The sequence below is a fragment of the Tetrao urogallus genome (assembly GCF_951394365.1).
Source record: "Tetrao urogallus genome assembly, chromosome: 1".
NCBI classification, from domain to species: Eukaryota; Metazoa; Chordata; class Aves; order Galliformes; family Phasianidae; genus Tetrao; species Tetrao urogallus.
Window position 1 is genome coordinate 117,968,368 of NC_136813.1, and position 22,744 is coordinate 117,991,111.

Consider the following 22,744-nt stretch of genomic DNA (forward strand, 5'->3'; position numbering starts at 1 on the left):
GACAAAGTTTTAAGAACATAATTCTCATGAATTACTGGCCTAATCTGGAATCAGAATGGTATTCTTATAATGCAAGAAAAGTTCCATCAGGTTGGATGAGAAATGAAATGTGATAATTACTCTTCCACTCTTCCAGTAGGTGCCTGGGAAAGAAATGTAAGAACAGGAAAAACATGTAGTAACTGGGTTTTTCTCTAAGTACTGTGTAAGTTTGTGTGGTGTTACTGCTTCAGGAGCTAAAGGCAGTAAGTTTTAGTTAATAACTTGTAGTTTATTTTTCCATTACTTTGTCCATTCTGTTTTTGAGCCTATGCAAGCTTTAGCGTTCCCACAACATCTTGTTAGAAGTGGTTCCACAGTTTTGATTCCACATGTTGAACTTTTCTGGTTTTGTACTATCTCCTTGTTGTATTAGGTGGCTGGCTTTGATATCAGAGCAGAACCTGAAGAAAGTATCCATTATTTCTATTTTTTTTCCTTTTCATGAATTTGCTGAACTGTGTCCTCCATTGTCTTTCCTATGTGGAGAGTATTGGTATAAGCTGTTTCTCATACATGTGTTTTTCTACTTTACGCATTGCTATCTCTTTTCTCTATGTTTTTCAAGTTTTCCTACTATTTTGAGAGGAAGATTAGAATGCTTCATTATGTTTTGTTCCCCATTTCTTTTTAAATTGTATTTTGTGTTTATTAGGCAGCCTATGGAGTCTAGAAGCTCACAGCAGAGTGGCTGCTCTGTGGTGTCATTACTTTTCAGTATCCTCATCCAGTGTGTTTAGCCAGTGTGTTTTTCCACGTGATTTATTAATATATTGAATAGCATGTATCTAAGCATTCATCTCTGATCACTGGTGATTTTCCTTGTAATGGTAATTGTAGATTTGTATGTGGTCTATTTCCTGTCTTTTAATCATTATTCATCTGTGGGAGAGCAATCTTCTCTTATCCTGTACAGTTTTTTCTTAAGAGCCTTTGTTAAGAGATGTTTTCACGTAACCTTCTGTATATATTCTCCATCCAAATGTTAATTGACTTCTTAAACACTGATGCTAACATACAACATCCTTTCACTGTAACTCTTGACTCTTCCTCAGTTCGTCTAATTTAGACCTGTCTTCTGATGCTGTTAATCAGGCAAGCAGTGTTTTATAAATGTTGCTTTGCTCCACTGTGGTAGAAGTGGTGTTTAGTCAGAGTATGGCTGTTCTCTGAGACTTCCAAATGAATGCAGGTAGAATATGATCTGGCCATGCATTCCCTCTTATGCTGATGCCATAAAAAATAGCAATAGTTCACTAAGAACGTTTTTTGAATGTTACTCCTGTTTTGTTAAATTGTGTGGCTTTGGATATCGAAGTATTTCACTGTGAGCAACCGCTGTTCTTCCTGTAATACAGTATTCCTGTGGAATGCTTTTCACCCAGTCTGTATTAATTCCTACCTTCTCCTTCCCACTGAACTCTTAACATAAAATGCCATGATATTATTCAGAAGATTGAAAATTCTGTCTTTAAAAAAATCTGTAATGAAATGCAGATGTGAAGTGAGATTAGAAAAACACGTCTTTATTTCTGTAATCTGCTTTATAGAATGATGAGGTACACATCTATGTCAAATGGTTAAGGACAAAATTACATCATATTGGAGTTCAGGACTCGGGATCATATAGAGAATTTTTATTCTCTCTAATACCATATACTTTCCTGTTTTTTTTTTTCCTTACAAACCAAATGGTTTGCTCAGAAGGGAAAAAAAAGAAAGTGTTTTCCATTGGAAATCTTTGAATTTGTGTTTGTTTTGTCTTTGTAACAATCTAGATTGCTGGGCTGCTATTCCTAAATTTAGGCTCACCTCCTACCATTTGGAACTACAAACAGAGCATGCAGTAACAAATTAAATTAAGCCTATGCAATCTATTTTGGATGCTACTTCAATATTAAGTAAGAAAGCATGACAACTAAGTAAGGGAGTAGTTTTCCAAGTTTTAAAACTAAATATGGAAGGGACAGCATCACAAACATACATACAAGATTGGAGGTCATTGTCAATGGAAGCCAGCTGTGAGGCAGCTGCAACATTGTGATTGTGCCTAATGTAACTTTTATTTAATCACAGATTATTCATTCAAGGTGTTTTTTTTTTTTTTTTTTTTTTTTTTTTTTTTTTTTTTTTACCTGCCTGGTAAACTTGTATGGGTACTAAAGTGAAATTAGCTCCTCTTTAACTGATTGAGAGAAAATTCATAATGTGGTTTGGACCAAAGTGAGTAGGAATGGCCCAAACTGTGATTATGTAAAGATGAAAAAGCTTATGTGGCATCATGGCCTGAAGGTTCATTTTTTTTGTGATGCTTTTCCCATTGCCTTTCTGGTAAAGAAATAAGTTTTGTTTACAATTATATATAGGAACTTGTATCTTTCCTGTCCTGGAAATCAGTATTTAGCTTGCCTTGTATGCAAGGTTTCCGCAGCTCTGTTTACATAACCGTACTCAAAACCAGGCAGCACTGTGCTGTCATATTTGCTGTCAGGTATCACAGCATTACCTTGTTTGCTGCTGGATTTATCTGACAGTATTCGAATTCTGTGTGCTTCTGAGCCATCATTCACAGATGCTCCTCTTTAGTTTTCCACTTCCTGACTTCTCAGAATTGCTCCAGATCTGTATTTTTGTTTAGCTTTGATTGTTTCTTGTGTGTAGCTCATTGTCCTCACCATTCACTTGCCCCTTATTCTGTCCCTTCTCACGCTCTTCCATCCTGTTGGATTCCTCCTTTGTACAAAATTTACTATTGTCTCCTCTACGTTAATATTTTCTTAATCCACAGCTTATTCTGATCTTCGCATTGCAGCCTTGTGGTTATCATTAGGTTTTGTTCTTCTGCTACCTTGTCTTAGAGTTCCAGCATTAATCTTAACTATAGTCTACACAGTTAGTTCTTTCCTTCTTCTGTTGATGCTAAAACTACAGTTTTGCATTTATGATTAAAAATGAGATAACCTCAACAAAAGGATATAATGGTAGAAAAGCACAGAAAATTTAAATAGTGGAGTACTAACATGCGATGTCCTATTCAAATTTAGTTTTGAGAATATGCAGGCTTTGTACTAGACAGCCTACATTCTACTTTTGAATTTTGATTTAAGCTGAAAGGCTAAGAGAGCAAAGCAAAGTAATTATGGGAAGTTCAGAGAAGATAAAGATATACTATAGTATAATTCCAGGATTTAAAATTTGATTCTTAAGGTGATAGCTATTTAAGCAGCAGTTTGTTGACAGTATCCACCTGCAGGTCCACTTTACAGTGGATTCAAAGAGCAACACACTTCAGTGTATTAGCATTCACTTCAGTGATTTATTCCTATTACTTTCTCATTTATAAAATAAAGGAAAGCTTTGTATCAATTATTTTATTTTGTTTATATGCTAAAATGCTTTAAGTGCCTGGTACAAAAGATTGGGAACTTCTTTTCATGTTGTCTGTTATCAGCAAATTAACAGAACAGAGCAATCAACATGCTTAGTGTTTTGTTCTGCTTTTTTAATTAGTCTAAAATTTTTAAGACAATTGATTTCTCCATGGATGCATAAAAGCTTATTTGTTGCATGTTATTGCTGAGCTGGAATTGTATGTTGATGTTTTATATGAAAAGCATTGTTTCATTGAGTAATTTTGAAACACTTGTTTTCAGAGTGGAATTAAACTCTGTTCAAAAGTTGAATTCATTTTCTTAAACATTATCTTGTACATTGTGACTCATTAAGATACTTTACAAGTTCTGTGCTTCAGTTGCGGCAGCTTTTTTGCCAGCGCCTCATTAGAGATAAAGAAAACTGGTGTGATAATTGCTTGCTATTAATTTTTGTTGTTTATTTTTTCTACCAGGTCTGTAATTGTCTATTGCATTGAGAAATCTTGCTGCTATAGTTTGGAAACTCAAGCTCTTTGAATCTTTTTGAGTAGAAATTCCAACCGTGCTTTTGCTGGCCAGGCAAGAATATTAGTATTCATGTACTTATTTTTTTTAAGACTGTAATAACTCAATATTTAGTATCAGGCTGAGGTTACCTGGGAAGCGTTTTCACTCTAGTGCTAGGGATTAAAACACATCCCTGTATGAATAAAAAATAACAGTGCTATAACAGTTATAGGTTCAGTGTATGCCAGAGTGTATGAACTTGAGACTTTGGATTTCCCCTTTTTTTTTTTTTCTGGAGTCACGGGGATGGAATAGGGGAAATCTGCTCTGTGTTTAGACCCATCCCAGCTATCAGGTTAGTGTTGTACTGCACTGAAATCAGGCTCACTTGTCTGAGGCAAAATTTAACTTTGAACTTTGAGTTATTCCTTCAAGACTTTGTTCCTCTTAGAGTCCTTTTACAGATTGATTTCCCCCAGTAAAACACACTGGTAATAAAAAGTGTTCTGCAGGGGTAGAAGTAGATTTTCCTTCTGATAGATGAAGTTTGGCCAGGGCCCTGGAAAAAAAACAAAAGCAAAAATGAGAGAGAACTGGGTATTGGTCTCTGAGACAAATACTATTTCTGCTACAAAAGATCAGTTTTGATTTTAAAGCTTTGTCCTTCAGAAGGATCATCCCATGATCCTGCTGCTTGAAAGTGAAAGCCTTGTCCTTATATCCAGATCTCTAGTCTCCGTACATCGCTAACTATATATTCCAGTTTTCTAATGCTAATGAAGAGAATCAGGCTTTCTGGAGTGGAACTTATTTCCATAGCTGGGGTGCATTGACATTGAGATATTTGTTGTTTGTGTGATACAAGGCAGTTACCTTCAATACCAGCCTAACCTCATGTTTTCCTAAAGGCAACTTCAACGTTTCCCTTGGCTTTTATGTTTAATGGTGGCATCTATAGGTTGGCCATGTAAACAAGAATAAGAATCTTGTATGTTTCTGTCAGAGGTTTTAGAAAGTATTAAAACCCTACCTTGATTTTAAAGGAACTAATGGGGATTCCACTTTCTGGGTCTTTCATCTTTTCTTGTTAATCACAGACTCATAGAATAGTTTAGGTTAGAAGTGAACATAAAAATACTTATTTACACCATCCCTTAAGAAAATATTTCCGTTTCAGTCATTGTGTAAGGTAGAAGGATGGGAATGGTTACACATACTTTTTAGGCCTGTTGTATTTGACTTTCCTTGTAATGGCTTCATGGTAGTTTTTCTTTAGGCCTATCTCCTTGGCTTGCTTATTGCAGCCCTGCTTTGAAAGTGTGCATTTTGAGAACAAAGGCTCCTTTTTGAATGGTCTGCATTTCCTTAAGTCTGTGGCATCTGTGGTCTGCCAGAACTGTTTCAGCAGTGCCACCTTTCTCTAGTACCTGGTGCAAATTCTTGGCTCAGGTAATAACTCTGCTAGGGAATTCCTGTAATTGGTCTTTGGCTAGCTCTGAAGTGTATTGTATCACCTGTGTGAGTGTGCAGCAGACACTAAAGGGGAAAGAAAAATAAATGTTACCTTTTGTAGTTGTAGTTATTTGGAATCCGCTGGCTGTATAAATTCCAGCTTTGCTTTTTCTCGAATCTGGTCTCTTGGTGTGGTGGGCTAGCCCTGGTCAGCAGCTCAGTACCTCACAGCCCCACACTCAGCACAAATGGGAATAGAACAGGAACATCAAAAGTGAGTCAAGGTAAAAATGTAACTAAACAGTGATGGAACGGCGAGAAGGTACAAGGAGTAAAAAGGCAATCGCTTGCCACCTCCCACAAGCAGACCCTTGCCCTGCAGAACGTAAAAGGATGGCTACCTGATAGACCTAGCCCCCCTGCACTCTTGTTGTATTGCTGAGTGTAACATTACATGGTATGGATATCCTTTTCCGTCAGTTTGGATTACCTGTCCTAGCTGTGTCCATCCCCAGCTTACTGATAGGTTGAGAAGAAAAGAGAAGAAGCCTCAGTGCTGTTCAAGCACTGCTTAGCAGTAGTCTGAACTCTGGTACATTGTCAGCTCTGTTTTTAGTCACTAATCCAAAACACAGCACCGTAGAGGCTGCTTATGAAAAAAAATCACTTAATCTCAGCCACACCCAGAATACTGTCTTGCCCCTCAGCTTGAGCTAATGAAAGTCCCTGTGGAAATATTTTCCAGAAGTAATTGGATTTGTCTGTGATACCTCATTGAAGTAAATAATAGATGAGTGACAGGTCAAATAATCAAAGTTTCTATGAAGTACCTGCTTGATGATTGCTTTTCAACCCAGGGTACATTACTGCAGCTTGCTGGCGAATAATTTATCATAGAATCATTTGAGGGGATCCTTAAAAGTCATCTAGTCCAACTCCTCTACCATGAACAGGGACATCTACGGCTAAATCAGGTTGCTCAGAGCTTGGTCCAGCCTGACCTTGAATATCTCCAAGGACAGAGGATCATCTTGCTCCTTCTTTACATGATGTGTCATTTTTGAGGTCTCCTTTCAGTTAATGCACTTTCTTTAGTACCTCAGTGCTCACAGTCCCTTCTCTTTCCACATAATAGACTAAGCATTGCATCTAGTATCAAGACTTCTAAATCTTTATACTCAACCTTTTGTTATAAAGAAAATAGGCTACTTATTGTCTTCATACACTTTTTGTCATGGAGCATGTGACAATGATCTGTTTTCTCATAATCTGGTAGTCTCTTGTGAGACTTCAAAAAGCTGTAAAAAAAAAAGCAGTTCTTCATCTAGCACTTCAGCATATTGAAAGAATTTTAGATAGAAAGGCCAATTTTCTTTTAATATCCCTACTGTTTACAAAGTCATATAATTTGCTAGATATTTCAGACTGTGGATTCATGTACTATCAAACAAGGGAGTTATTTGTCTCATCTCAGGAAACTGAAGTCTACTTAAATATAAACCTGACTTACAATTTGCAGTCCTTTTTTAGTAATACTCTTCCTTAATGAGCGTGCATGATTTGGTTAATAGTTGGTTAATGTATTTTGCAACTAAATTCCTTTCATTAGCTTGTGATGAATGTTCTGTTTTATTTAGAAGAATGAACATTGCATTCATTTGATAAACTTCATTAAATGTGGAGCTCAAGCAACTAGAACTGTAATTATATGAAGAAGAAATTTCAAGAATTGACACTCGTAAAATCAAACTCTTCTCGAATCGGTTATTATCTTATGCATCGTGACCAACCGAGGCTTTGTACTGAACAGAGGCAGGCCCTGGAGGGAGTGCCTTCAGCTAGAAGTGTTATTATCTATTATGAATTAATTGTTTTATAGCCTTTTTCACTACAATGAGACATCTGCTCTCCATGCATTCAGAGCAATATCACATCAGATTTGTAGAGGTAGTAGTAAGCATTGTATTCTCCTCTAACTTATTATTTATTTAGAGATTATTTAGAGTTGTTGATTACTTTTCAAACAACTCATGCAATTGAAGTCCATGAAGACTATCCTCTTCTTTAAAGCAAAAATGTATTAATCTTTACATGGCTATGAAATATAAAAAGAAAGAACAAAAGAACAAAACTTTCCCCACATACTCTATTATAAATGGGAAAACGACCTCTGAGAGTTCAGGGTGAATGGTTTGCGTCACCAATAGGAGGAATTATGGCTCCTGTCTGTTGTAGTCTGTTCTCACCATGTTACTCTGTGCAACTCTAAGGCAGGCCATTGAACTCTTACTTAGTTTTTAGCTATTGCTTTGCTGGTACTGTGCGTTTTAAGATGGAAGAAGATAGCCATGACAACCTCACTGCCTATTCTGGTTAGCTTGTGATCTGCAGCAGAAACAAGAATTGACCAGAAGCTTTTCAGATTTAGGATCAAGTTAAGAATGACATTTCCCACACACAAATACCTGGAGTCCTTCAAGAAAGAAACTGAGAGCAATTTGAATTTGAAATTCTGAGCCAAGCTACTGTAGCCCATGAATCATTTTTAGTTGTACTTATCTTGCTATGTGGGACAGCTAAGGTGTGGGATTGTTATCCTCTGCAGTGGAATTCGGCACAGCGCTAGAGGTGTTAATTCTTACTGTGCTTGTGCACTACACTGAATTCATTTCATGAGAGGTATAGGTATGTGAGGGGCCATGTTGTCAAAAGATATGTCCCTATGTCCTCCTGATGTACCCTCTGTTCTTGTAGACACAAGATTTCTGAAAAAGAAGTTTACATTTTAGATTCTTGCTTCTCAGTGGTGATTTGAGGGAAGAGTGGGATTTATGTGCCCAATTGACATTTAAGGAAGAAGTCTGGTTAGAGAACCTGTTGCAACATGTTATCTCTTGACTTTTTGAAATGTATTCCCCAAAAGCCTACAAAACAAGAGAGTGGTCTTCTCAGTCTTCCTCAAGAAAGATGTGCAAGGTTTTGCACTTGAGCCAGAGGAGTCCCAGGCATCTATACAGACTGAAAGGAGCAGTCCTTGAGAGCAGCCCTGCAGAGAAGGACCTGGGGGTCCTGGTGGATGAAAAGCTTAACATGAGCCAGCAGTGTGCTCTTGCAGCTCAGAAAGCAAATGGTATCCTGGGCTCCATCAGAAGAGAGATGGCCAGCGGGGACAGGGAGGTGATTGTCCCTTTCTGCTCTGCCGTTGTGGGGCCCCATCTAGAGCACTGTGTCCAGGTCTGGAGCCCCAGTACAAAAAAGACAGAGCTGTTGGGGCCAGAGGAGGGCCACGAGGTCAGAGGACTGGAGCACCTCTCCTATGAAGTCAGGCTGAGGGAGCTGGGCTTGTTTAGTACGGAGAAAAGAAGGCTGTGGATTGACCTAATTGCAGCTTTTCAGTACCTAAAGGGGGCCTACAAACAGGAAAGGAATCAGCTCTTTCAAAGGGTAGATAACAGCAGGACAAGGGGAAACAGTTTTAAGTTGAGGGAGGGAAGATTTAGGTTGGATGTCAAGGGGAAGTTCTTTACTATGAGAGTGAGGTGCTGGAACAGGCTGCCCAGAGAGGTTGTGGATGCTCTGTCCCTGGAGGTGTTGAAGGCCAGACTGGATGGGGCCCTGGGCAGCCTGGTCTGGTATTAAATGGGGAGGTTGGTGGCCCTGCATGTGGCAGGGAGGTTGGAGATTCACGATCCTTGAGGTCCCTTCCAACCCTGGCCATTCTGTGATTATGTGATTCTATGTTCTGGTGAGCTGTTAGGATTAATTACTGTATCTGTAAGAAGAAAATGGAAAAATAAACTAAATCCATGTGAAATAGCAAACCATGATCAGTAGATAAATGAAAATATTTTTGTATGTTGGAATATAAATGCTATACTTAAAGGAACTTTCTAAGAAATGGTTAATCTCTTCCATATAATCCAGAAATTACAACCATATTGATTTATATCTCAGAAAGAGGCATTTGTCTCTACTCAAGGGAAGTGGCATGTATGAGTACAAGCAACTTTTCTCAGTAATGCTCTGTTGTGCTTTTGTGGGCCTAGGAAAGATAGGCATAAAAGAGGAGAGAAGCAGAAAGTCACACAAAGGCGATTCTGGAGTGCAGCCCAGAAAAAAAAAAGTAAAAAAAATTAGAGTATGAACCTACACCTTAAATTGACTCTTGGGGGAAAAATGCTGAGCAGTCTTGTTTGTTCTGTTGAACTGTGTTTATTTCTGTGGTTGCAAACAATGGAGAAGATCTTACATGAAGGAGATTGTCAGTGTATTCCTATTTACTCAAACGTCTTGTGTACTTGGAATCATTTTCATTGTGGTTTAAATAAAACAACAGAAATTACTTTGAGTGCCATAGCAGTGTTATGCATTCTGACTTTACATCAGAACTACCTTGTCAGCTAGAACTGAAATTAGTCTTTCTGTTATGATCCAGTTGGCATCTCTCTGAAGTGAAAAATTAGAACACTGTCATACTGTGTGTATGGAACATTAAAAGTTAAGTGCATTCTGTAGCTCGCCCAAAAGCAACATTCCATCATGAGCAATGGATTTACATTACATTACTTAAGCACTGGACTGAATTCATTTCCTGAGAGTTATAGGTGTGCCTAGTGGCTAACTTGTCAAAGGGTATGTCTTCTGATTAATCTTAAGAAATGTAGTGTATCCCAATCTGAACTTGAATACTCTTAACACACCACTGAGTTAAGGATTTCTATATGTAGTTCAAATCCATTAAAGCAGATGCATGCTTATTTTTGAAGAAATTAGTTGGTGATTACGTTGTGAGCAAGATTATTGTGTTTAATTTATTATTAATCAGAGAATGAAATTAAGTTGTAATTAACAGTTACTGAGGTGTTTAGAAGAGTTACTATGGGGTTGTTGACTCAATTAAGTTGCTATTGTGCTGTAGGAATAAATAAATAAACAAACCAATCTTTAAGTAAATAAAATGCAGAAATGAATGAAGAGAAACAACCAGGTAGCAACAGTGCCCTGTAAATATTCAAACATAAAATAAATAAACCCATAGTAATTCCTGTGCTCCTCCAGAAATGAAGATCTCTGCCGTACAAGTGCAAGAGCTTAGACTGAGATGGCCTAAGAATGTTGGAGCTTGCTACTGTTCAGCTGTCTTCTTACAAACTCAGGAGTTGCTCATTGATCAATTGCTTCTGTTTCAGATGGCATTTTAGGATAAAGCATTATTGATTTTCATTTGGCTTCAGATGTTCTTCTTCAATGATAATTACAGAATTCATTAGCATGTCAGAGTTTTGAGGCTCAGCAGAAAGTGAAAAATCTTGGTGCTTTTGGTTTATCTGTCAAGCCAAGCCAAGGCACCCTGCTTGTCCATCAGTACTTTCAGGCTCTGAGTAGCTTCTATAACTGCAAAACCATTCAGTAGTAAATGTTGGGAAATGCAAGACATAGAGGCATATACAAATTGCTTTATCTTTTGTGTGTATATTTTTTAAACTCTTTTGTCCTAGAATTCCTAGTAGTATTTCAAGCAGGATACTTTGCTGTCCTTTACTTGTGTCAAAGAAGAGTTACTCACGTTCAAGTTATGAAAACAGATAAGGGATTTTTTTCTGTCTCTTGTTGTCTTTTCTTCCCAGAGTCCAAACTGTGTCAGAGAACTAAAGCTTTGAAAGAGGTGTGATCCTCTTATGTTGCTGTTAATTCCTTGCTCAATTTGGCTATTCCTTGTACTGTCATCTTTTAGTAACTTTGTTTTGCAGCTGCTTGGGTTATTATGCTTGTGATGTTCAAGAAAAGTAATCATCATTTGAAACAGAAATCCTTTTTGTGTGTAGGAAACTCACAAATGGGTGCTACCATAGTAGATGCACTGGATACTCTTTATATAATGGGGCTTCATGATGAATTCCGAGAAGGACAAGAATGGATTGACAAGAATCTTGATTTCAGTGTGGTGAGTAGAACTTATCCTATTATTTCTCTAGTCCTTTTCTTGGTATTCTGCCTTGAGGGAGAATGAAGAAGTCTTTCAGCTGGAATTTGCATCTGAAGTTCAGATGCAAACTTTAATGAAGTTCTCTGTTTCTGACTTGATATTTTAAAAAACAAACAAACAAACCCACAACAGAACACCTTTCAAGCTCCAGTTATAACTAAAGATACATCTACTATTGTCAAAGTACAAATACAGTTAGAGAATGAAAGAAAAGTGATCAGTAAGAATCAGTAGGTCCTCGACAGAAGAAATTAATACAGAAAAAATAAGGCTTTACTAGGTTGTAGTAGCTGGAGCTACTAAGTAGTAACTGAGTTGTGAAAGAGGATTTATCCCCAGAGAATGGAACATTGATATTCAGTCAAAATTGAGCAAACGCTTCTTGTTATCCTCATATTAAATCTACATTTCAGAAAGGATTGTTTTTGTTTTGTTTTGTTTGTTTTAGTACATTTGCTCTCTGGCAAACATGAAAGAAATTCTACTTAATATATTTTTTTAAGTTACTGCCAAATAATTATTCAGTCTAAAATTGAAGATGCTAAATACATCAGAGATGGTGTAGACATAACGGTGTCATCATAAATGTGTAATAAATTAACTACTATAGCTTTCATGTTGTGAGGCTGTCTCTATGAATTTGCAGAATTAATTTATGATTTAGGTGGAATAAATTTACATGTCACACTGGGGGTTAAATTACAGCTTGCTATGTAATGAAGATTAACAAGTTGCCTTAAATATGGAGGGCTTGAATATGGCTCAAAGTTGCGTTGTTTTTTTTTTTTAAGTTATTCTTTCCCACCATCCCCAAACAGCTTCAATTGCACTTTGTAGTGATAATATGATCAGAGAAGAAGATAAAAGCTAATTCAATTTTTAAAAATCAATTGAACATGGAACTGACATTATCACTGTGTCATGAAGGACACGGGAATTTCAATATGGATTTAGGTAGTGAAATAGTTGGTTTGGGACGTAAAATCATTCAATCATCTAGGTTGGAAAAGGCGTAGAAGATCCTGAAGTCCAGCCAACAAGGTGACTTCCCAAACCCCATTACCAAACCATGTCCCTCAGTGCCATGTCCAGGAATAGAGATTCCACCAGTTCTCTGGGAAACCCACTCCAGTGTTGACCCCTTTTCCACTGGGGAATTCTTCTTATTACCAATCTAAACCGGCCCTGGCACAACTTAAGACTGTCTACTCATGTCCCAGTTGCCATGGTGACATTTTTTTCGTTGATTAGAGGGGTGGTTAATGACTTACTTTTTCTTCATGTTCCAGAATTCTGAAGTATCTGTTTTTGAGGTCAATATTCGCTTCATTGGAGGCCTTCTAGCAGCGTACTACCTTTCAGGCCAAGAGGTAAGGATACTAGAAGGCATCTGTGAAATGTAATATATTTTAACAAGTAAAGTTTGCATATGAAGAATTTTTTTTAGGATCTTGGTGTATCTGTAGTTTGGAAACTAATTTCACAGTAATGAGTTGTACAGAGTTTCTTAAAATCTTCAAAACTTGTTTCTGTACAGATATAAGCTGAATTAGGGTACCTTGTTAGAACTTGGAAACTTCTTTTATTGGATGTTTTCAAAAGAAGTTCACTTCAGTAAACATCAAACTGAAATGTCAAGTCCCTGTTCTATACTGCCAAAAATAACTTGTTCTGATAGTCTGTAACTCCACAAAGGTAGAAATAATCATTTTTGTTACTTGTCTTGCAAAGCTAGAGGTTTGCTTCACGAAAGTGGTACAACAATCTCCTTACTATTTTCTTGGTAACAAACAGAAATATCAAGCCAATTTCATCCCAGTTTTAACACTTATTAAGAAAGATTGGAGGCTTACGCTTTTGAATGCTTATCCAAAGGCATCCTTGTATTGAAGGCATGCACATACCCAAAGACTTGCAATCATGGACGACTTTGGTCTTTCAATAACATTGTGATTTCATGTCCCATTACTTCCCATATTTTCAGAAAACCGGAGCCTGACCCAACTTACAGATTAACTCATAGCTCTTCTCACATTTTAACAGCTAGCTGTCTTTTGATCTGTTCTCTGTGTCTTTGATTTTATTTTTATTACTGGACATTCTGTAGTCCACTGCCTGAGATGTTAGGCTTCCAGCTATTTCACAGTATTTCACAGATTAAGGTTTTATACACTTCCAGGTATCCAGGTATTCTTTCCATTTGTTTAGGGGACCACCATGTGAATGTATTAGCAAGTACTCAGGAATTTGTCCACAAGTCTAACAGTAGCTGGGAGAAACCGTATATTTGATGTTAGTTTAAGTCTTTGGCATCATGCTGGGACACATGAACTTTCCTGTTAGGAGTGACTTTGCTTTGGAAGAAGAACATAGAGACACAACACAAATCCGGTGGGAATCTTGAAAAGAATGTTGAGTTCATTTTTCAAGTATTTACTCTTCAGCCTTCTTGTCCACGTTCTCCAAGAGCTGTGTCTGCAGGGGGATAAGTTTCAAGCAGTCCTTTCTGTTGCACTGATTTGTGGTCTGTTAGAGGGAGCCTGAAGGAAAAGAGAAGCATGGAATGTTGCTGCTCCATTTCTCTTATAGTGACTTAAGAATTGAGCTTACCTTCATGGCAGTGAGCCTTTCTCTGCCTCCAGAACCTGTCAGGCTTAGTTCTTACAGCAGTTTCCTAGGAGCTCAGTACTTTACTCTAGTGATATGACCCCGTGTGGCAAATCAACCTTTAAAACTGATTGCTGTGGCACCTCCTCAGGGAGACAGTCTTCATAGCAGCTTTTGCTTGTGCCAGTGCACAGTGAAATTCCAGCCTATTTACTTTACCTTGACAAAAGGCATAAAAATCCCTGAATGATTATCCCAAATATTTACTTGAGGCAGGTGCTGAATTTCATCTACGTCAGCAATATTAACCCACCAGTTTTCTTCTGAAGACCTTCAGAACACAAACTTTCTTATGCTGTCAGACGTAAGTAAAGTTGTTTCATGAAAAGTAGTTTCAGCTGCTTGTGGTTTTCAATTTGTGCCAGGGAGCAGTTGCAACAGCTAAGTTGCGGAACTGTTGCAAGGAGTCATGATTCCTACTTCAGTGTAAGTGATCTCAGCAGCATGGTGAGGAATTCTTCCTTTCTAGAAATTTTTATTTCTGTCACTTGGACCTCAGATCACATTAAGTACTATGTGATCACTGAAATCTTAAAGCATTGAGCAGCAGAGCGGTGCCACAACGCTTTTCAGCTAGGAATGTTGATCTTGTCTCTGGATAACCTAAACTAGAGCATATCCTTGGAGTCATTTACCGTGAACATGAACAACCTCAGAGGAAGAGCAGCAATCACCAGTAACTGGATTATTTAGATAAATCAGTAAATACCCTGGAACTAGCACCTTAACAAAATGCTTTTACCCCATTGTGTAGATGAGTGTAGCCAAAACCGAATGCTTTGTCTGCATTTTGAGGCTGGGTGTTGTCTTAAATTGTTGCTGCTGAGCTGACTATTGTCTTTTTAAAATATTTTTATGGCATCAGTCTCACCAGTGGATTTTAAACACTTCACAATGTGTCAAAGAACATTTCTGTTAAGCGATCATATATATATATTGTCTCCATTTTTCAATACAAGAACTCATAAATAAATGTTCAGGCTGCATTTATTTCAAATAATTTGACATGTAGGACTGCTGCTGGTACTTCAGAGACTACTTGGTTTGCCAAGTTGGATAATTTCTCTGCAGTATATCAGCATGAATGAGATGAGCAAAGAAACTTGAGTCTTTCCAATAATTGAGCCCAGCAGACAAATATATTCCTCTGATGAGAACTTCTTGGGAGTTACTCCTTTCCCAGCTAAACTACTGAAAACATCTTTTAGATACAATTTTTCAACCTGATCTTCTCCCTTCTATCTTACAAGAAGGGAAGGAATTCATCAGCTCTGGTTTGGGGAATGCCTTATTTCTTTTTATAACCGTTTCTGTCCTTATCCGTTTTCTGTCACAGAGAAGACAGGCAAGTCTGATACAAATATTTCGTGTTTTGCATGATTAGCTTATGAAAGTGTAAATGGGGTTATTCTTCTAAGGGAAGTCTTTCTCCAGTGGTAGGGTATCCTTCATGTGTTCATCAAGCTATCATTTATTTGCTCATATTCCCTTCCTAGCCCATTTTATTGTTTCAGTATATCAGTATGGTTTATCTGTTTGCTTTTCTCCACTGTATGTAGAGGGCAGTTGTGCTTGATTGAATTTTATCAGTTTATCAGCTGTAGTGCTAGATATTGGTCATAGCATTTAAATATAGCTGTTAGTTTAGATGGAGGTGTCCCATTTACTGCTTAACCGTTACTTAAAAATATATATATATTTAGCTTAACTAGCAGCGTGACCCTGTGGTCTCCATGGTGTATTTCAGGTATCACATTACAGGTCTTGATTAGATCATGCTCAGATGTGATTGTGGTTTTAATGATGCTGTTTACTTTGATAGTATGCCTATTCTTTTCCATGTGTCAAGTGAGGTAAATGGAGGTAAAATGTATAATGGCTTGTTATCTAAATTGACTAGGCTGTTTCTCAGTAATGCCTGGAACAGTCCTGTAACTTCTGGAGCCACCATCTTTATTATGCTTGAGAGATGACTGTGATACGTTTGATAATATAACAGAAATAGAAATGAAATGTTAATTTTGCCTTCTTCAGAATAAACACTGTATGTGCCAGCTTAGGATCGAAATCAACTCTATCTAAATGTTAAAAGAAAAAAAAACCCAACAAACTAGCATCAAGTAAAGAAAACAAGGCAAATATTATTTAGTGACTGTTGTATGGTGGTGGCAGGAGGATACTAATGCCGTTGTGGCAGTGTTGCTGTCTACTGCTGATTTATCAGTACAATAAAGTAGTAGCTTACAGATTTATTTTTGAAAAAAGTTATTTCCTTATGGCATTTGCAGTGTGAAAAAGATTAATGATTTATTGTGTTTACCGATACCAGCCTTATATATAAACTCTTCCTTTATATGATTGTTTTTATGGCTTTTATAAACACTATGAAAATGACACATCTTTCTGGGCAAAATGATTTAATGTGTGTGGGTAAATTCAACCTGAAATCTGTCATTTGAAGAGCAAAGGCTGTTATGTACCCAATACTCTATTAACAAGTAATCAAAATAACCTGTTCTAGGGTTTTTTTCCTGCCAGTAAGCTGACTGCCAATGTCTCTTGTGTTCAGGAAAATTCTTTAATAAAAATACATTATATGTGTGAGTGGATACTCCTAACAACTGACTAACATATATGAAGTATAAGTCTTTATAAGCAAGACAGTATTTCTTTTTGTGAGCTAGTTTTATGTGTCTAACTGTATCTGAAAAAGAAAGTACTTATATTAAATTTGTCAGAAGTTAAAAACTCGAAGAAGATGACAGCATTATGTACATCCCATCCAATAAAGATTTGCAGGTTATTGCTATGGGATGAGCTACTTACTCATAAGTGTCCAGGACAACTCAAGGTATAACTCAGCCCTAACAACCTGAAAAGTGTTTTTTTTTTTTTTTTTTTTTACCCTTAAATCATTACCATGCCTAAATGCAGTTTGTAATCTTTGCACAATTTCTGTTTACTTGTTTACTAGATCTGTAGAAAACATTTTCTTGACTGTCAATTTTTAGTTAGCCTAATAATGTATTGCTGCATGTTACTACAGCATAGCACCAGCAGATGTGGAAAAGAGGAGAAAACTTAATTCATAGCATTTTTGTTTCTTCTGCTGTAGGTTGATTGGAAGCAGGTTTGCTCATTGGTATAATGTGCTTTAAAGTGGTGAAATTAAAGGATAAGCTGTTTTAACGATAGAAAGTATCTTAACTGTGTAATAATAGCCACTCTTAAAGTTTGGATTGTGTTCACCGAAAGGGTTATATAGATCATTTGTCACTACTTGAATCATAGAATCGCAAGGTTGGAAACGACCTGTAAGATCATCTAGTCCAACCATCCTCCGATTCCTATTAGTACCACAAGCTACTAAACCATATCTCATAGCTCCTCATCCAGGCGCCTCTTGAACACTGCCAGGGATGGCGACTCCACCACCTTCCTGGGCAGCCATTCCAGTGCCTGACCACTCTTTGAGAGAAAAAGTTTCTCCTCATGTCCAGCTTGCATGCTGAGTATTTCCTGATGGTCATGTCTATTAGTTTTTTTCTCCCTCTTCAGTAGTGTAGCAGTCATACTGATGCTGATGGACACTGCTTTCAGCAAGCACAGTGTCTGAACCTTTCTTAATGTTCATTTACTAGCAATACTGTTGGTAGTATAAAACACTAATTTCTACCTGCCAAGTTTCCTCTGCTAGCTTCTGCACTAAGGGTTTTCATAATTGGTTTCATTTTGAGAGGAAGTTGGGATTCTTTTTGGTCAGTTGAGATCACAGTTGTTTTTGTTGTTGTTGTTTTAAGCTGCTCTTTTCACTCTAAGACAAAAATAAAATTCAACTCCAGACATGATCACATTCTAGCACAAGGTATCTTTGACTGGTTTTACATTTTGGAACTTGTTTACATTTAGTGCTTTAGATTTCCATCTTTAAAAAGGAATTTGAATATTGGCTTAGAGAAGAGCAGATACTAAGAGAAACAAATGCCATGAATGTTACAAAGACAACAAAACCAGTAAAAACTAGCACAACGTTACTCAGAAAAGTCGTTGTCTCTTAGAATGTGTGATAAAGACAAGCTTTTCAAATCCATTAGGTATCAAGAAGTTGCTAAGCCAAATGTTTACTGTATGAGAATTTATTAATTGGAAAATCAGCAAATATCTTCACAGAAATGACTAAGAAGCTCTCTGTCCTAGTAACATTCATTTTTTTCTAATTCAAAATGTAACATTTCAAATAAATGCTTAAGCTGAAACAATGTATATTAAAAAAAGGCCACTTAAGCTGACCTAGGCATCTGTGAGTCAGTCCATTTTCACTCTTCCTCCCTAGCCTCAAGGACTGAGTTAACAGAAAATGAGGTCATCAATCTAATAAACATTTCATAATAAAATTGTTCTCATAACAATGTATAGCTGTATGTTGATTTGCTAATGTTGAAATGACAAGTAAGTAGAAAACTATTGAAATTAAGTTGGTTGATAATTTTGACTTGTTACAAATTTTTAATGTTGCCAGTGATGTAGATTCTGGCTGTTAGTTATAAGGAAATAAGGAAACTAAATGAAAAGTAACCCGCAGCAATAACCAGTGTTGACCAGATCAGCAGAACAGTGTTTTGAGAGGCTGTGACTTTGAAGATGAAGAACTCACCTCAGCTTGAATTTGAGCTTTTGATATGAAATCCTGTCACAAAAAGCCTGTAAGCATTTGGATTTATGAGGTTTGAAGATGAAGAGGAATTTATTTCTGTTTAAGACATTAATAAAAGTTCATTGTTATGCTATAAACGTATTGGTAGTAGTGTTTTAAAAAGGATATATAAAAGCATCAGAAATAATAGAAAAATCATGAAAAGGTACAGAAATCTCCTGGATGCATCAATAGTCAGTATATGGGAGAAATGTTTCACTCTGGCAACAAGTAGTATTTAAAGTTAAGTTGGTATTTATGCTTAGTCTATTTTATTTATACAAAATATGAGTTCACTGTTCTGAGCCTTTCTGATTTTTGATTACAAGACTGAAAGAAGAAAATCCTTGTCTTTTTCTTCTACAAGAAGATGCATAAATTTTTCTGCAGGAATGTAGGGTATTTCTCTTACCGTTTTCCAAAATAAATGTGGTTGGTTTTTTTGTTTTGTTTTGTTTTTTTCCTTCCAAGTGCCTTGCAGAATTTATGCAACCATAAGATTTTTTACTTAATAATTCATGGCTCATAGCTTGTGCTTACCACCTTTTTTTAATAATTTGTATGTATTAGCAGTAGTTAAACTAAATACATCTGTAAATCTTTTGAAAACAAACCAGTTCATCCATTTAAAAAAAGCAAACACAACAAAATACTATTTAGTCACTTTCATGTGCAATGTAAGGAAGTATATCTGACATTGTGTAAAATATGTGTTTTGTAAATGTAAAAGCAATGTGATTTTTTGTATGCTTTTTTTTTTTTCAGAGTGTGATTTTTGCACCGTAATCTGTCACATCGTACCAATGGGAGGAGGAAGTGTACATAGTATGAGTGTACATGGATGAAATTGCATATTGTTTCACACTGTTTCTTGTAAAGGCAAATAAGTCTAAGAAGGACTGAGTCATTTCTACCAAAGTCTAAGGAGGAAATCAAAATTGATTTCAAATTGAAAGCTTGGCAGCACATTGAAGAGAAACAAGAGTCAGGAATAAAAGTAGGAACTGAATCAGTATAAGTACAGCTGAAGAATGAAAGGGATGACATGATAGACAGAAATATAGGGGAAATTAAGAAGGTATTTGACATGAGCAGAGTATGTATCGAGAGCAAATGTTGCCAGAAAAGAGCCAATGATTAATAACAGGAGATGGTAGATGTCTTTTGTTGCATGGAAAGGACTCTCATTGATTACTTTACCTCAGAACTGTTTTAAGTTTCTTAATACATTGTTTCCTTTCTAGAATTTGCAGAGGTAATGGATTATCTCTGATTGAGACTTTTAGGACCACAATATAGCCTGTTACTCTGGTCTGTAGAACAATTGGTAGTAGCGAAATGTTTTTGATTGCAGATTAAAACATACTCCATCAAGATAGGGTTATACCGTTTACTTTACCTGGATACCTTTATCTAGAAAGGGATCTTAAGTGAGACATATTTTAGGATCAGTTCTAGATCAGAAGAATCTACTCTGCTGATGAGGAGCCGTTCTGCAATTGTTTCTGTGATTCCCACTTGAGATAAAATCTGGCAAAGGAGATCAAGGATAATAAGAAAGGCTTTTTTGAGTATATCAGTAGTAAAATGATGACTAGTGATTGTGTGGGTCTGCTACTGAATGAAGTGAGTGTCCTAGAAGCAGGGAATGCTGAGAAGGCAGAGATACTGAATGCCTTGTTTGCATTAGTCTTTAATACTATGACTGCCCCTCAGTAATCCCAGGACCTGAATGTAGGAGTCTGGGGAATGGAATACTTCTGTTTGGTTTAGATGGGTCTGATCAGAGAGCGTTTGGTCAAACAACGCACAAAAATCTGTGGGTCCCCATGGGATGCACCCACGTGTGCTGAGGGAGGAGGTAGAAATGATTGGTAAACCTCTCTCTATAATCTTTGAAAGTCTTGGAGAACAGGAGAGGTCCCTGAAAACTGGAGGATGTGTCACCAATCTTCAAAAAGGGTTTGAAGGGTGATCCAGGCAACTGCAGGCCAGTCAGCCTCATCTCCATCCCTGGAAAGTTGATGGAACAACTTGTTCTGGAACCAGGCTTTTGAAAGAAAAAGTTATAAGAGGTAGTTAAACATGGATCACCAAAGCAAAATTGTGCTTGACCAACATAATAGATTTCTGTGATGTCATCACTGGCTTACTAGATGGGGAGAGAGCAGTGGATGTTGTGTACCTTGATTTCAGCAAGGCATTTGACACTGACTCCCACAGCATCCTTGTAAGGAAGCTTAGAAAATGTGAGATGAGTGGACAGTGAGGTGGATTGAGAACTGGCTGATCTCAAGAGAGTTGTGATTGGTGGCATAAGTCTAGTTGGAGGTCTGTAACTAGCAGTGTTCGCCAGAGGTTGATACTGGGGTCTGATCTTGTTCAATTTCTTCATCAGTGATTTGGATGAAGGGATAGCAAGTTTGTAGATGATATGAAGCTGGGAGGAGTGGCTGACATGACAGAAGGCTGTACTGCCATTCAGCAATACCTGGACAGACAAGAGAGTTGGGCAGAGATGAACCTGATGAGGTTCAGCAGAGCTAATGTAGAGTCTTGCACCTGGGGAGAAATAACTGTATGCATCGGTACAAATTATGGGCTGACCTTCTGGAGAATACCTCTGAGGAGAAGGATCTAGGTGTCCTGGTGGACAACAGTTTAGCCATGAGCCATCAGTGTGCCCCAGTGGTCAAGAAGGGCAATGGTATCCTAGGGTGCATTAAAAAGAGTATGTCCAGCAGGTTGAGGCCAGTCTGGAGTACTGTATCCAGCTCTGGGCTCCTCAGTTCAAGAAAGACAGGAAACTGTTAGAGAGAGCCCAGAGGAGGGCCAGAAAGATGATTAAGGGTCTGGAGCACCTCCCATACAAGGAAAGGCTGAGAGACCTAGGACTCTTCAGTCTGGAGAAGGCTGGGAGGGGATCTCATCACATGTCTATAAACATTTAAAGTACAAGAGTCAAGTCAACGGGGCAGACTTTTCAGTGGCAAACAGCAATAGAACTCCGGGCAACAGGCAGAAAGTGTAACACTGGAAGTTCTGTACTAGCTCAAGGAAGAACTGTCAGAGTGACAGAGGACTGGAACAGGCTGTCTGAAGAGGCTGTGGAGTCTCATTCTCTGAAGATATTGAAAACCTACCTGGCTACTTTCCTGTGTAACTTACTCTAGGGAACCTGCTTTAGCTGTGGGTTGGAATAGATGGTCTCCAGGGGTCCCTTCTGACTCCTACAATTCTATGACTGTGGTACTTGTGTTTCTTGTTCCTGATTTCTTTCATGGTCTCTTGTTACTACCTTCTATGCTTTTGTCTCCATTCATTTTTCTGTTATTCATCCCCTCCTACCTTTTACTTCTTTTCTTCTGCTCTTAGTCATGCCCTTTAATTTATTTTCACTGTTACATCAGCTTGTGTGAGCTGGGAGACAGGAAGCCCCATCTGGTACCACTTTGGCTTTGCTGCTGGTAAAGCTCTGTGCTGATGTTCTTCCCTTCGATGATTCTTGTTTTGATCCCTAATGACTATCCAGATACGTTTTATCATCCACATTCTGCTTTTTTGCTCTAAAACAATCTATCTTGCTGCTTGCAACTTCTGGGGGGACTTTTAAGCAGACATTTTCTGTACCCTCATGTCTGATTCCCTGAGCTACAGAAGGTCCCACAGCAAGAAGAAATCATTTGAATGGTAGGTGTTTTAGAAGCCCACTTGCATCTTTAAAGCATGCATGGTTAGGTGTGAGTGATTCTTCTTGGCAAGTTGTGCAAATTCAGGATTGTTACTTCTAGAAGGTAACTAATCTGTCACATTAGTATGCGCAAACTTACAGCAAAGAACTCAGTTAAGACAAGAAGGAATAATAGAGAAAAAAAGTATTTCCTGGGCTGAAAGTAATTTCCTTATAATAATAGAAAATTAATAGAAGAGAGAATTAACTCAAAACAGCCAGTTCCTGGCTCACCTAGACAGTTCGTTATATCTTTCTGGAATTATCTGATTTCGGAGGTATTTATATGCCAGATC

General features: G+C 37.5%; 1 protein-coding gene across 1 annotated transcript in view; it reads left to right on the forward strand.

Annotated features, from left to right (window-relative positions):
- MAN1A2 (mannosidase alpha class 1A member 2) overlaps window positions 1-22,744 on the forward strand; it is a gene marked incomplete at both ends in the record, with an annotated part of 123,752 nt that overhangs the window by 50,756 nt on the left and 50,252 nt on the right. The window contains 2 exons of the mRNA XM_079544012.1: window positions 11,198-11,316; window positions 12,648-12,728. Of these exons, the coding sequence (XP_079400138.1) occupies window positions 11,198-11,316; window positions 12,648-12,728 (200 nt within the window). The remainder of the gene's footprint in view (window positions 1-11,197; window positions 11,317-12,647; window positions 12,729-22,744) is intronic.